The sequence below is a fragment of the Nuphar pumila genome, chromosome 6 (genome assembly GCF_984573655.1).
Source record: "Nuphar pumila chromosome 6, dmNupPumi1.hap1.1, whole genome shotgun sequence".
Lineage (NCBI taxonomy): Eukaryota > Viridiplantae > Streptophyta > Magnoliopsida > Nymphaeales > Nymphaeaceae > Nuphar > Nuphar pumila.
This window is the reverse complement of record NC_143254.1, coordinates 7,802,936-7,819,647: the sequence shown is the minus strand read 5'-3', so window position 1 is coordinate 7,819,647 and position 16,712 is coordinate 7,802,936. Positions and strand designations below refer to the sequence as shown.

General features: G+C 36.1%; 1 protein-coding gene across 4 annotated transcripts in view; it reads left to right on the top strand.

Moving 5' to 3' along the window:
• Nucleotides 1-1,606: 1,606 nt before the first annotated feature.
• The window catches only part of LOC149833811 (amidase 1-like), a 50,127-nt gene continuing 35,021 nt past the window's right edge, over nucleotides 1,607-16,712 (top strand). The window contains exons 1-4 of one of the 4 annotated variants that reach the window (XM_090011036.1): nucleotides 1,607-1,963; nucleotides 3,083-3,235; nucleotides 8,599-8,723; nucleotides 10,162-10,287. In XM_090011036.1, coding sequence (XP_089867162.1) covers nucleotides 1,758-1,963; nucleotides 3,083-3,235; nucleotides 8,599-8,723; nucleotides 10,162-10,287 — 610 coding nt within the window. In that variant the 5' untranslated portion in view covers nucleotides 1,607-1,757. The remainder of the gene's footprint in view (nucleotides 1,964-3,082; nucleotides 3,236-8,598; nucleotides 8,724-10,161; nucleotides 10,288-16,712) is intronic. The other 3 variants (XM_090011038.1, XM_090011037.1, XM_090011039.1) reach the window with 3 other exon arrangements.

The window sequence follows — 16,712 nt, the reverse complement described above, 5'->3', positions numbered from 1 at the left end:
AAAAAATCCACCATTTTTCGGGTTATAAAAAATGGGGTGTTGCAATAGTAGTCTAGGATGCATTCTATTTTTTGTTCTGCCTTAGCGGTGATTCTCCCAATTACGGACTACCCTCTTTGTGTCCTCTATAGCCAGGTACCCAAGATTAAAACATCTAAGAATAATACACCCCCAAATGCCTTGGCTGTTTACGATGGTCTTCTCCTATGTACTTGGGTGGATAGTTAGTTTTTAAAAGAAAGACCCTTCTTAATCACAGTTTAAAATGAAAATATGCCCTGATTATGCAAACTGTTTTGTTTTATATTATGGCTTACTTTTTAATAAAAATGTTTTATCTGAATTGACTGAATATGTTTAATATTCTAAATTAACAAAATTGGTATAGACTTACACCCTTTAATGGGTTTTTGTTTAGGTACAAGTCAATGAATGCAACAGGGCAAGAGCAATATCGAGAAACTAGTACTCTCCGAAGGATCCAGGGACTAGCTTGGGACTTTTGTTCATAATATTTTGTATTTCCAAGTTTTGAACTATCTATATATTTTGCCAAAAATGATATAAATAATATTTTGATTTTCGCTCTGATAATAGATTTGTCTTATTTCACCCATGTGTCTCGCTCAAAATGTTCAAAATCAAACTCAATATTAAATTGTTTTTTGTTGCCAATATTAAAAAAAATTCTTTAGATTTTTTGATAAAATATTGGGTTTTAAAATTTTGAGGTGTCATGGTACGTCATTTTTGTTGTATCAATATTAGGATTAGGGGTAATTGGTGGGTTACTATTTTTAACAATAGTTTGTAAATCTATAAAATCCTAAGAGGATTGATATTAATTAGATTTTATGGACTTAGTAAGACCTTTTAAGAATGTGTCCATATTCTCTATGAAACCATTATCATAATAGTTTTATAGTTTATTTCATAAATGACTTGAAATATGCTCATAAACTATGCAATTATAATTTTTTTAATAATTAAAATAACATTTTCTACCTACCCATAATCTACACAGGATTTACCGATTTACTCTAAAGCCTTAATTGAAATGTCATTTGTTATATACATTTAAGAGTTCTGACCGAGAATATCTTAGGAAGAGTTGCATAGGCCATCATATACTAGTCAAATTTGAAAATGTTATGCAATATCGCTTCCATTAAGACATGAATGATATTTAGCTTTCACTCTTTGAAAAACGTTTTCTACAACTTTTCTTTTCTAAAAATGTACGACACACAAGTACTAAATTTACACTTGTCAAGCTAAGAATAAAACTATTTTATGATAATGCACATATATCATAGATAGGATAAAGTAGAATATCTTTATTAATCACATCAATCATGAAAGGTTTATATATATATATATCAAAAAATGATATGTTTATTGAAATGCCTTATAATTTTTGAAATCAGCCTCATGTTCAAAATCATAAACAATCAACTTTGTTAAAAAAAAAAAAAGTTTGTTAGACCCGTCACACATCTAGTATAAAAAGAACACGTTCATGCTGTTTTGGAGACCGATCATCTAAGATGAAAAAAAAATCTCACCGGATGTGCGGGGTGCCTTTTAATACCTCGTGTGGTATCGAAGAGAGCAAGGGAGCCTTTGTTTATCTGTATTGGAGGGAAGCGGATAAGGATGCCCAACGCTGAACGGGGTACGATAAAGAGCAAAGAAAAAAGTTATTGGCCTAACTCCCAAGTAAGCATCGCGGAGTGAGGAAGAGGTAGAGGTGGGGAATGAGGCCTCCTGCGAATCGCCTGATGGCGTTCCTAGGCTTAGGGCTAGCGGGTTTCATCCTCCTCCTCACGAGGAGGAGTCGCAAGGTCCACAGAAGGGCGAAGCCACCGGAAGATTTCGGCGCATTCATCGACAGATTCGTCCTCCCTCCCCCTCCGAACCCTTCGCTCCCTCTCGCCGGCCTCACCTTCGCCGTCAAGGACATGTTATTTCGATGCCCCCTCCCATCTTACCTCTGTATCCAGAATCCCATCAAATCTGTTTTTTTACCTAGTTGATTGAGTTTGGAATTTGGTATTTGGGATAATTGCTTTCAGTCTGTCTCTGTCGTAGCCAAATTTCTCTTTACGTTGAAGCCACTTCAGAACGTTCCTAGCAACAATAAATCATTTGAAAAGCCATACAATTGTGGCCTTCATTGGAAATTTTGTTGTGGAGCTTTATTCTTTTTTTTGAAAGAATGATTACATTAAGCAAAAGGCAGATCAAACGATGAGAAATCGTTTGGTTGCCAAAACAGTACAGGAACCAGAAAAACAAAAAATCAGAAATACAATGATAAGCAGCTACAAGAAACAGAATAGCAGAAAACAGAAACCCCTACAGAAAAACAGGATCACGAAATTCAGTTAAATACAACCTTCTGTTGGGTCATATTGACCTGAATTTGAACATGGTTGATGTAGAATATTTTGGGAATTTTGTTTCTATAAACCAAACAGAAGTGAATGATAAAATCCAAGATATGAACTGAAGGCATGTAACAGTGAAATTTATCTGAGCATAATAGGATCGATCGACGGCAAGTTTGGAGTAGCATCGAAGTGCTTCAGCCGTGTCATGCAGAGCTGCTCTGCCCATATGATAATGCACTGCAGAAGTTTGTTGTGCAATGAACTCGGTGGTCGTATTTCATTGTTGCTCCTTGTCAGTGTTACCTATCTATCCGTTGTTCTTCATGACAAATTATGCATCACTTAGATGCCAATTTTTGTTGTTTTCTTTTTCCTCATCTGCTGTGCTGTTTCATGGAATATACTGTTGGACCAATGTTAATGATATTTGAATCACCACGTGTTTTTACGATTCAATATACTAAACCACTTGTTAACTACGAAGAACGTGTATGTCTCATGACTGTGCTGTCAATAACTATATTTATTCTCAACAGGCACTTTTCTATGCCCATACATACTTTTCTTCTTTCCCAAGCATCTTCCTTCTCTGTACGTTCAATTTTGGTACACAAAGAGAAGGAATTTTTCTCATTTATTGACATTTTCTTTTCGAGCCTGAGGTTTTGGTGTTTTTCTTATTATATCAGATTTGATATTGAGGGACGTGTTACTGGATTTGGCAACCCAGATTGGGCAAAGACACATGAAGCTGCATCCTGTACATCTCCTGTGGTTTCGGCTCTCATCCAAGGTGGTGCTACATGCGTCGGTAAAACTGTCATGGATGAGTTGGCTTACAGGTCAGACCTATGTGCGCTATTGAATCGAGTAAATATTAGATCATGGTTTATTTAATTTAAGCATATGCTTTAAGGACATGTTAAGACGATTAATCAAGCGAAGGATATGTCAAATTAGCTGATATGCATTTCTTTCAAATTGTCATCCTCGAATTAATCGGTAATGAATAGAATACTAGAAAGTTGAAGTCAAAGTGCATCAAATGCGTTTTGCTTTTTCTTGTTGATTATGCAATGGAAACTTGAAAGATCCTTACGACAAACATCACTGTCTCTTCTTGTAATGGGAAAACAAGAGACAAGAGCATTTGGTAAACAAAAAAGAGATGGCTTTTGGAAAAACTAGAATTTGGGGTGTGCAGCTAACGTACTTACTTTATCATGTACATTTACTGTTATTATTATTATTTAAAATCTCTATAGTAGTTAAAAAAAAGAGAAAAAAGCTTAAAATTTTATTATAGACACACTAAACCTTCCATCTTTTGAATGTTTACAACAACAGTAGCAAAACAAACGTGCACAAGGGAACAAGAAAGAAGGAAAACTTGCAAGCATCTGCTGCATCTTACCCTTCTCAAAATTTGTTTCTTCTTTCCCCTTTGCGAGCTTTCTTGTGGTGTTTTTAGTCACTTTCTTAGGAAAGTTACCTCTCTTTATTTGTGGTGACTGCCTCTACTTCAATCATCATCATTGAACATGTAATGTGGAGGTTGTAGGTCTCTTTGTAGTTCCTAGGATTTTGTATGTTCCACTTCCCTTTTTAAAAGAAAGTGGGAGTAGGGAGCGTTCCATCATGTTTAATAAAAAATGGGTGTATAAAATCAAATATAAGACTGACAGAAGCATCGAACTTTACAAGGCCAGATTAGTAGCAAAGGGATATGCACAACATAGACTATATTTTGATGAGACATTCAGTCATGTAGTACATATGGGAATCAGTTGGATTGTTTTGTCATTAGCAACTGCGTATGAGATATCAAGTAGATGTCAATAATGTCTTTATGCATGGAGGTATGCAAGAAGAAGCTTATATGCAACATCCTTCATGATATCCAAAGGCAGATCCATATAACAATGTTCTATAATTGAAAAATGCAATCTTTGGTCTCAAACAAACACCCAAAGCACGGTTTGATACATTTAGTTCAGCCACTAAGAAAAATAAGGTTTTCAAACAAGTCAATGACCACTGCTACAATGAAGGTAGTTTGACTAAAAAGATTGTTGGTTGACATGAGGATTCATGTAAAAGGAGCTTTGAAGATGTGCTTTGAGCCAGTGACAACAAGAGTGCTATTTATATCACCAGTAACAATACATTTCACAAGAGAACAAAGTATATTGAAATGGATTGTCACTATGTACGGGAGGTGTATCTTCAAGGGAACCTTTATAGACTTTTTCACTAAACCTCTCTTAGCTTCTAGGTTCCACTCCCTTCTTAGCAAACTTTCGGTCATTATACCATAGGTTTGAGGGGGAGTGTTAAAATGTACACATTATATATATACATACTCAAGTATGTATATATATATATGTATATACATACATACACATATATATATATTATTTTCACCTTTTATTCTTTTATTTATTTTCATTTTTCTATTTTTTATTGTTGTTAACTAAGAGTTGACTAGCCGTTAGACTAGTCCAACGGACAAGCCCTCTTCTATAAGTATAAATAAGGGATCTTATCCCCATTGTAAGTATGCATCTTGCATGTATTTTGTCGGTTAATAAAATAATATTTTTTATATTGTGAGCTCTCTTGGTGTGTGCTTTGTGGCCTTTGTGAGTGTGCCCATAGTGGCTCTTTGTGCTTGCCATTTGGATACTTTGGTGGACATTTGTTCTCGTTTGGTAGTTCCACTTTCTTTACAGGTGTATCATATGATACACCTAATGTATATATGATACACACTGTAGACACGTTCGGGTGTATATCATTATCAGTTTTCCTTAACACATATTACAACATATTGTGTAATCCAATTTGCTACTCACAACATTGCTCAAGAGATTCATGCCACATGAAATGCTTTGTTTGAGAGTATTTGACATCATGCCCATGATTATACTTTGACAATCATAGATCACATCCATAAGAATTCCCTACATAATATTTTGGAAGACTCTATGCTACTAATTTTTTGGCAAAATCTTGGTGAATAAGAAAAAAGAAGAAAGATAAATGAATACTAAAATATGATTATTTCTTCATATAAATATTATGTTTTGGTGTTTTTTGACGATTCTCATAATAGGTGAGAAATCAATAATCCTTTGTTATCATCATTATCATCATCAAAAAGCCTTATCCCAACTATATGGGGTCAACTTCATGAGTCTTGTTTCTCCATTCCTGTCTATCTAGAGCTAAAACTTCAGTTACTTTACAATCTTCAACTTCTTCACTCCACCACAAAGTTTCTTTATGCATATGACATCTACTCTTAGTCTCACCAAGTACTTCCTTGGCAACCAACTTGATTCTACCAGTCATTTATTGCCAAAGGTGGGCAACATTCGTCGTCCAATTCTACTCTTCTTGTTCAAGTAATAATTCTTTCACTTTTTCTATATTATCACCTTTGAGATCCACCACCTAATTCTTGGTTTTTTCTTGATATCTCTTTTAATTATCTTGTTTTTTATAAATGTAAAACTAATAGTCTATGTTGAGTAATAACATATTTTTCAGGAATTGTGTAACGACCCCAACTTATCTTCTTGAAAAGTGATTTTTTTTAAAACAATTACGGAAACCAAACCCAAGGATCTAGGGTCTCATATTTAATACATACCAAACCACAAGAGATAGTTCATTGAATCAACGAAGAAATAAACAACTTTATTACTCAATAAAATAATAGCAAAAATAAATAAATAGTATGTAATATAGAGCCACTCTGTGAAGAACTCAGAACACGTTATGCAAACTCGCAGGTCACCCCATCACTGAGCTCCTAATCCTGAAAAACATTATTGAAATATAGGGTAAGAACCAAAGTCCTTTGTACAAATTTATTTAAAAATCCAAACAGAAAGGAAAGAGCATAAACCAAATTCATGCATAATTTTAGAGGAATGTAACAATAACAATTTCTAAAATCAACTTACCATTCAAGCATTTCACACAAGTATCATACAATAACAAAAACCAGGCGAAATAGAATAAGCATGAATGCATGAACTGATGCAGAACAGTAAAGATGCATGATTTAATGTACATGCATGAATAACTTATTAAGTTATTATTAAAGTTTCTTTTGTATGCATGTTCCTATTAAATTCATACAATTTTAGTTTCCACTTTTCCTTAAACCCACAGATACTCAAAACAGGCACAATAATTTTCGAAGTCTAAGTTAGGTTTCCAGTTGTAGCTTAATACACAATTTGTAATTTATTATTGGGTTCCACACTTGTTCTTCGACTAATATCAAGAATCAAGACCATTTATCGGAACATTAAAAATCAATATCTAATGCTGGGACATCATGAAAATCGACATCTATTGACGCCGCTTTCTTGGTATACCAATAACAATAGCTGTGTCAACACCACCACCCCAAGGCAAAGTGATCGAAATCTCTCTAAAACCGTGATCGAAAGAGAGATTTTGTTATGTGTGATTGAAATAGCATTGCGAACATGTTTTGAACAAGTGTGTTGCATGTTCACTGAGATTTTGCAAAAGATGCATAAATCACTTTAAGATACTTTTGTAGTCAGATGTGAATCACTGCGGGCCGTATGGGCCAAGAGCATGTGTTGCTCCAAAATTGTTTTTATGCATTGCAAAATTTATTTTTGGAATTATTGGCTTTCCAAAATTAATTGCACTGTTAAAATGTGGCGAACCACGACCCGAGTTGGGTTTTGCATATGGATTTGGAAAACGGTTCTTGTATAAAGAACTTGTAATTTGTTTAAAAAGGTAAAAGAGAACAAACAATGTAATTAATTCTCTTTCTTTATGTTCCTTCCATAATGTGGAAATCTTGGATGGTGGTTTTGGGGAAACCGTGAGGATACTAAAACTCCGTGTGTGATTTTGCCCCTAAACCCGATGTGGTGGTTCATTTTCCGGCCACGGTTTTAGGAAGATTTCAGCCACTTTGCCTGGGGGTGGTATTGTTGACACAATTATTGTTATTAGTATACCATGAAAGTGGCGTCAATGGTTGTTAATTTTCCTAATATCTCAGCATTAGATGTTGATTTCTAATGTTTTGATGGATGATATTGATTTCTGATATCAGTCGAGGAACAGGTGTGAAACCCAGTAATAAAATATAAATTGTGTGTTAAACTACAACTAAAAACCTAACTTAGAATTTAGGAATTTGTTCCTGTTTTGAGTATCCGTAGGTTTAAGGAAAAGTGTAAATTAAATTTGTATGCATTTAATAGAGATGCAAAAGAACTCTGATAAATAACTTAATAAGTTATGCATATTTTACTGTTTAACATTAATTTATACATTCATGCTTATTTTGTTTCGCATGATATTTGTTTTTGCATGATATTTGGTTGAATGTTTGAATAGTAGAATAAACGTAGTAAGTTATTGCTTGTGATATTTCTCTGAAATTTATGCATGAATTTGTTTACGCTATTTCCTTTACTATTTGGATTTTTAGAGGAATTTGTACAAAGGACTTCGGTTCTTATCCGTGTTCTTAAAACAATTTTGCAAGCACGGATACTCAGTGATGCCTTGACTAGCTAGCTGGAGACTACGAGCTGTGACTGGTTTCTGACATGATGGCTCAATTGTCATAGACGATTTTGATGTTCTAGACTATTTGACTTTTGTTAAACAAATAAAGTTTGATTTATTTTTCTGTTGATTCAATACACGATATGATTTGTAGTTTGGTATATTAAATCTGTGATGCCCTGGATGCTTGGGTGAGTTTTCACAATTATTTAAAAAAAAATCCACTATTTTTATGAGGGTCGGTTGGGGTCGTTACAATAGCGCATCACCTACAAGGAATGACCTAGCATGAAACAAAATTCTCTTAGGACTCATTTTCATAGGATGTGGCTAGAGTTTTATGGCCGTTTGCCATTGACACCAATCCTCCTCCTTTATCCAAGCTTCAGACGGACAATAATCGGGTTAAAAAAACCCCTAATGGCAGAGTTTGTTTTCTTCTTCATCTTGACATACAAAATACCACAATTTCTAATATTCATGCAATTATGTAACATAGATCTTAATCATTTATTCATCTTTATAGTGCACACATGCTCACACACACACACACACTATTTTCAATTAGTGCCAATCAAGTGGATTGGATGAGAGAGAGACTAAATTACATCTGATACTTAATTTTCAGCATTAATGGAGAAAATAAGCACTATGGAACCCCAACTAATCCATCTGCTCCTACGAGGGTGCCTGGAGGATCCTCTAGTGGCTCAGCTGTTGCAGTTGCTGCAAAGCTCGTGGATTTTTCTCTTGGTGAGAGTGCAATATACTTTTTCTTAACTTATATTCTTTTATGTGATTTACAACTTCATCAAGAGAAACTTGTATATGGCAAATTAATGGCATGCCTTCCCAACATTCTAGACGCTTTTATATGATATGCGAAATAATGGTGCAAATGAAATTGATGTTTTTATGACATTCATCTGTTGGCATTTTAGAAATTTAAATTTGTTATATATTTCACTGTTTCTCTGTCTTCACTAGAGCTGTACTTCTCTACATCACTGGAGGAACCTTTTTTGGGTTACACATCAGCCATATGTTATTTTCCTTTTGCATATATATATATATATATATATATATATATATATATATATATATATATATATATATATATATATATATAGGGTAACTAAAATATGTTTACCAACCAAATATGTTTACTGCCATGAACCAAGATTTTCATAGGTTTTTGTATGTTTTTCTGAAAATTTCACCGTATGGATGTAATCTAGACGCTTGGTTTTATAAAAACAGACTCTTGGATCATCCAATTACGATGTATAAAAATGTTCTTTTAAGGGTTGAAAATCAATGACTTAGAATTGTCATAAATATTCAAGCATAAAAAATCGCATTTCTTGATCCGATTATGATGATCCAACAGTCTATTCCTAGCAAATGCGCTGAATGCATCTGCAGGGTTAGATTTGCAAAAAAAAAAACTATGAAAATCTCGATTCATACCAACCAACATATTTGGTTGGTAAATATATTCTGGTTTTCCTATATATATAATGTGCTGGTTCTGACCACTTTCTCGTTCTGCCCCCTCAAAATCGTAGTTTTTTTGTATTTTTTCTCACATCTAACACCATAGATGTGATCTATAGGTTTTGTTTAGTGGGAACCGTCTTTTGTATCACCGGAATCTGACCTGTATACAGGTTTTTCCGGTGATCCAAAATCAATGGCTATGAAGGCATCAGTTTTTCCCGGCTCATAAAAAATGCATTTTTTCGTCGAAAAAATATGATCCAAGAGTCGATTCCCACTGAATCGAGCATGCTAAACACATCTAACGGTTCAGATCTATCATAAAACACTTCCAACTATGGGGCAGAATGAGAAAAGTGGGCCTAATATATTCAGTTCTCATATATATATATATTTCTGGACATAGATTGCACTCTCCTGGACTTTAGAGTCATGTTCTTTCACATTATTAGTTTCCCTTTTTTCTTTGGGTAACTTGTATAACTTGTAAGATTTATTGTGAACTAAGATCCTTTTACTCAGAACTCGTCAACTTGTAAGATTTATTGTGAAATATGATCTTTTTAATCAGAACTTGTGGCATTGTTTATAAGGCCTCATGTATCTCAAAACATGCCTAGTTCCTTTAGATGGCAATGAGGGATGTTTATGTGATTAAATTTTTGATATGTAACTTTGTGCTCTGTAATAGGTACCGATACTGGTGGTAGTGTGAGAGTGCCTGCAGCTTTTTGTGGTGTTTTTGGTTTCCGACCTTCACATTCAACTATTTCTACAATCAATGTCATTCCTATGTCTCAAAGCTTCGATACTGTTGGTAATATTGTTTTTTCTTGCCATTTGTCCGTTTCTTTCCCTTCCATTAAAAAAGTCTTTAATTATTCTTGTTTAATTCCTCAACAATGCGATGTGGGCTTTGCTGTATCATCCTTGTTAACCTGATGGTAGTGAATCTAGTTCAATTTAATGGAAATTGATCGTGTGACAGTTGTTGGAAGAGTCATTCTTGTATAATAGAAGGGCGTCTAAGTAATTTGTGTGTATTATGTGGATTGGGTATTGTATTAACTTGTGAAGGGCATTCTTGTACACGAAGTTATAAAGTATTATATAATAGAAGGACGTCCCTAGAGAGAGGTGTATGATCCATATTCTCCCATCTTTCTCTCTTTCTCCTTCTCTTTCCCCTTTTGCTTGGACTGCAGGGCACGACTCCCAAGGTCAATTTCTCAGTTTCATAGACCTGGATAATTTTGATTCCTACCTAGTATGATTCCATTACCAACTGAACAAGAAACATGAACCTCACCAGCGGGGGGGGGGGGGGGGGGTCACTTGTCTGGTAGGAGCAGCTAGTGCATGTCACCTTGCGTTGGGACGTTGCAGGTTCAAAACCTAATGGTATAGTTGTATAACTGGTAGGGTCTGCCTAACTCCAGCTTGCCTTTAAAAAAAATAAAAAGAAACATGAACCTCAACAACCCCATAGTATACTCTGTCCATTGAACCATTCTACAAATTGGACACTCCCCACATGGTCTTATTTTTTATTATTCTTCATGAAGGACATCTAAATCGAGACCTTTGTTTGGGCATCTAGAACCAATTTTGCTAGAAAGGATCAGTTGTTGTCCTCAATCCTTCTCAAGCCAGCTTCACCTTCCATCTTTAGTCTACAAATTGAGTCCCATTTAACAAGATGATGCCTTCTTCCTTCTTGACCAGCCTACAATAAAACATTGTCAAGCATATTGATAATCTTCGGAATAAAAAAACCAAAAAATAGAATGCTTCAATGGATGATCTGGATTAATAAAATCCAACCAGGATAAGAAAGCCATTTACTGCTACAACTTTATAATCTTCCACAAGCTTTGAAAATCAAATACATGGACATACTTGATTTCAAATTATCAGAAAACAAAGGGAGGCACAAATACTTAACCAAGAGCGAAGCTAAGTTCCAATCCAAAGAATGGCCAATGCTATGTAAAATGGGTGCTTCTGCAACCCCAAAGAAACCATTTTGGCATGCTACAACACAGGTGCAGGTGTCTCACTGGACACGACTGGGTGTGATCAACCCTGCAACCGACCATTTTGATCCAATTTTGGTCTTGGTCAACTTTGACCAAGTCCAAAGCACCCAAGTTTTTTGAAACTGCTATGTCGCACCCTCACACTTGCATCGGCACCACCACCTATGTCACATAGGGGCAATGTCACTGGCTAAAGAATCTGAAATATTGAAAGAAATAATAACAGAATTTGGTTTATTCACTTTTATACCAGCATTGAGTTCAAAATTCCTCTGGCAAAGCTTTCAATTTCAACACCTTGTTATGATCCGCTCCATAGTTGCATTGGTGTTCGGCGAAGCTTTTCCAATTACCTGGGTAACACGTACCATCTATCATAGAAACTATTTTTTATATACTATAAATGAGTATCAAGCTCGTTTCTATTAACATCTCTATGTACAAGCAACAATTTCATTTTATAAAAACACTATTTGTATTTGTACTTATAAATATTTTGGTTTATTAAAAAATTATTATACAATGATGGTTGATCGTATGTGTATATTTAACTATTTTAGTTTGTAGGTATCCTTATAAACATATATAATTTGTATCAACTTTTTAGAAACTTGTACCAATTCTATGACAACCCTATCAATGTTTATTAGAAACTCATTTGAATAATTTTCAAAATTGTATAAATATGCGTTTTAAATAAAAATATACCTAAAAAATTTTATGTCCTTATGTATCCTTATAAAAATATATACTTTTTGTAAGCTTTTAGGCAATTTTGTGAAAAGCGTTGAGGCGTAGCGAAGCGCTCCACCAAAAAATGAGGCTTGGCGTAAAGCGTAAGCCTTAATTTCTTTTTTGAAAACTTAAAAAATGCTTTAAAAAAATATCTAAAAATACAAATACATAAAAAAATGCTTTATTGATGAAGCAACAACTAATAAGAAATATAAAATCTCAAATAAATACTGAAAAATATGAGATTAACATGTAAAAGTAACATTAATGCAACAACTTGATCTACGTAAGTATCTAAGAAATAAAATATGAGCATTCAATAAAAAATCAAGTAACAAAATCTCTAATAATCAAATTTCTTAACATCATGTCATCATCAGAAAATGCATATTGGCATTAACAACCAAATGTTAATGTGTTTGTCCAAAACTCTAAAAAATGAGTGTTACAACATTCACAAGTGTAAATAAAGGACCTAAAAAACATATAAATGCCAGTCTTATGATATGAATTAGGGCCTAGGCTCTTCTTGTGTCTCATTATCATCAATATCCAAGCCTTTAATGTCATCATCTGAGGAATCCATATAAACAGGTTCTCCTTCATTCTCATTCTCTAACTCTTCATTATCTGCACTTTCTTCGTCCACATCCTTAGTCACTTCTTTTGCTTTTCTTTTTCCTTTTGTTGAAAGAAGCACCAAACCCTAGGTAGATAGAGAGATAGAGGGAAAGATAGAAGAGAGAGAGAGAGTGAGAGGGAGAGAAGGCTGCACAGAGAAAAACACTTCACACTTTCATTAGGGCATCTCTCTATGTTAAATAGAGAGAGACTAAAAAGACTAATTACATCTAAGCCCTTTATGAAAAAAATTATTTCAAATAACCTCTAATATAAAAAGACTTCACTTAAAACCACCTATTCTCAACACTCCTCAAGCTGGAGCATAGATATCAATCATGCTCAGCTTGTCACAACATTTTGAGAAATTAGGTCTCGCCAGGGCTTTGGTAAAAACATCCGCTACTTGATCTTCGGAAGATACATGATCGGTGCAGATAAACCCAGCTTGAACCAGGTCACAAACATAGTGACAGTCAACTTCAATATGTTTAGTCCTTTCATGAAACACTGGGTTGTTGGCAATATATGTAGCATCCCTATTGTCACACATCATCAACATAGGAAGGGATACTTTCTCCTGAAGCTCGGTCAAGACTGATTTTACCCACATAATCTCAGCTGCAGTCTGGGCCATTGCTCGGTATTCAGATTCAGCACTCGACTTGGCTACAACGGTTTGTTTCTTACTCCTCCAGGTAACAAGATTTCCTCCCACAAACACACAAAATCCAGATGTTGACTTCCTATCTTCGACAGATCCTGCGTAATCTGCGTCAGTGTAGGCAACCACATCCAACGATGGATTTCGTTTAAACAACAGACCTTTACCAGGAGATGACTTTAAATACCGAAGAACCATCATAGCTGCATCCCAGTGAACTTTTGTAGGTTTGTCCATGAACTAACTGATTTTACTCACGGCTAATGAAATGTCAGGTCTAGTAACAGTCACATATAGCAACTTACCCACCAAGGATCTAAAGCTGGCACTATCCACATAGTCAGACTTCTCATCGAACACGTGAGTTTTGGGATCCATTAGAATATTAGCTGGCTTAGCTCCTAGTATTCCACTCTCTTTTAATAAGTCCAACACATACTTTCTTTGAGACAACACTAAGCCCTCTTTGTTTCTTGCAACCTCGATACCCAGAAAATATCGAAGGTGACCAAGATCTTTAGTAACAAAGTGCTTCTGAAGATGATCTTTTGTTGCAGAAATATCTTGGGCACTGCTCCCTGTTAATATGATGTCATCGACATATACCACCATAACAACAATTCCAGTATTGGTTTTCTTGATAAACAAGGAATGATCTGAAGCTGACCTGACAAATCCAAAGCTCGACATTACCTCAAATAATTTGTGAAACCATGCCCGCGGACTCTGCTTCAGGCCATAAATAGCCTTCTTCAACTTGCACACCTTCTGACACTCCCCCCTGAACCTCGAACCCTGGAGGTTGTTGCATGTAGACAGTTTCATGCAAATCCCCATACAAAAAGGCATTCTTGACATCCAACTGAAACAAGGGCCATTCATGGTGCACAACAACAGAAAGAACGAGACGAATAGTGCCAAGACAAGCAACTGGGGAGAAAGTTTCAAAAAAGTCAACCCCATAAGTCTGAGTGTAGCCTTTTGCAACCAACCGGGCTTTGTACCGTTCAATCGACCCATCCGAGTTATACTTAATGCTATATACCCATTTGCAGCCTACAATATCTGCATCTGTGAGAGGATCATCCAAGTCCCAAGTGCCTCGAGACCATAGGGCATCCATCTCATCACGCATAGCCTGCATCCAGTTGGAGTCGACTAGAGCTTGACTGTGATGAAGCGGAACAGAAGAGGCAGACAGAGCAGAAATAAAATTCTTCATAGAAGCCCCAAGATTAGCTTCTGATACAAATTGCGTGATGGGGTAAAGAGTGCACTGTCTCTTTCCCTTGCGCAGAGGAATGGGAAGATCAACATCAGATGTAGGGGCAACAATTTGCTCAGAAATACTTACCTGAGGAGAAGGAGGTGATGACGGCATGGAGGTAGGAGGTACCCTGTGCGTGTATACTATGGGAGGGTTTCAGAAGCGAGACACACTTGACACTGGAACCAAGGACTGAGGAGGAAGCGACTCTAACGGAAATGGAGGAATCGACAGAGGAAGGATATCACCAAGGCTCTCCTGTAGTCTGGGAGTAGTACTTGAAAAATAAGGAATAGACTCAAAGAAGGTAACGTCCGCACTAACATACTCTTTATGAGATATAGGGTCGTAGCAACGATATCCTTTTTGGTTCTTAGGATACCCAAGGAAAACACATTTAATAAACTGCGCAACAAGTTTATCTCGATCCGGACCCAGCTTATGCACAAAACACACACATCCAAACACTTTAGGGGGGATAGGGAAGAGAGGAGCCTCTGGATGGAGAATTTGAATAGGGATCTGGTCTTCTACAGAGCTTGACGGCATACGCTTTATCTGAAAACCAGCTGTCTGAACCGCATCGCCCCAGTATGAAGCAGGCATATTGAATTGAATCATAAGGCACCGAGCAACATTAAGGATTTGTCTATGTTTCCTCTCAGCCACCCCATTTTGCTGGGAGGTATGGGGGCATGTAAATTGAGGTTGAATCCCATTACCAGAATAGAATTGAAGTAAGTCTTTGGATTTGAACTCAAGAGCATTATCAGTGCGAACAATTTTAACACATATATCAAATTGAGTTTTTATCTCGGCAATTAAAGATTTAAGAATGACAGGACCTTGAGACCGATCTTTTAACAGGAACACCCACGATAACCTTGAGAAGTCATCAACAATAACTAGATAATAACGACACTGAGACCTATTTGGAATCCTACTCGGACCCCACACATCGACATGAAGAAGATCAAACAATCCTTGACTTGACGGACTCTGACTAGTGGGGAAAGAGCTTCGACAATGTTTTCCCAATTGACATGTTTCACACTGAAAAGAAACTTAGGGAGGTATATGAGGAATGACACGACGAAGTTTTGTCACTGGAAGGTGACCCAAACGATGATGCCACAATAGAGGACTTGAGGATGATGTACCAGCAGAATAGGCTGAAACTTCTGGTTGGTGTAGGTAATACAGACCACCTTCCTCATAGCCGCCACCAATCTTTCTCCCCGTCAGCAAGTCCTGAAAGGTGCACTCCATAGGATAAAAAATCACTCTACAATTCAAATCTTTTGTCATTCGACTGACGGATAGTAAATTCTGTGGAAACGAAGGAGCATGAAGAACATGCGACAATTGAAGAGTAGGAGTAATAGACATGCTTCCCTGCCCTACAATTGGGGAAGAACTACCATCAGCAAGACGTACCCCTTTTTGACCAGTCACAGGTTTTAAACCCAAAAAATTACTCGAATTTTCGCACAAGTGACCAGAGGCTCCAGAATCAATGATCCACCTATCACCTTGACCAGATAGGCCATCACCTGCCGAGCACACAACCTCCGCAACCGAAGACTTCGAAGTGGATGATCGTAAAGCAAGAAGCTCGTCATATTCAACCCTGCTAAGTGTTACATAATCATTGGAGGAATCTGCATTTGATTTAACCACGTGAGCCATAATATAAACAATTGGCTAGATTCACAAAATCAAGGAGCAACCACATGCGCACACCCACAATCAACTACGAACCCGACTATATCAAGTTTTGATTTCACCAATGAAATATGAGAAAAACGACTTGCTACTATTCAGATCCAAACTTAAAATTTTTAAAGAACCTTGACCAGCACCTTCCACCTCAACCGCGGATGGCTATTTGTTGCAAATCAAGATCATACATCCAA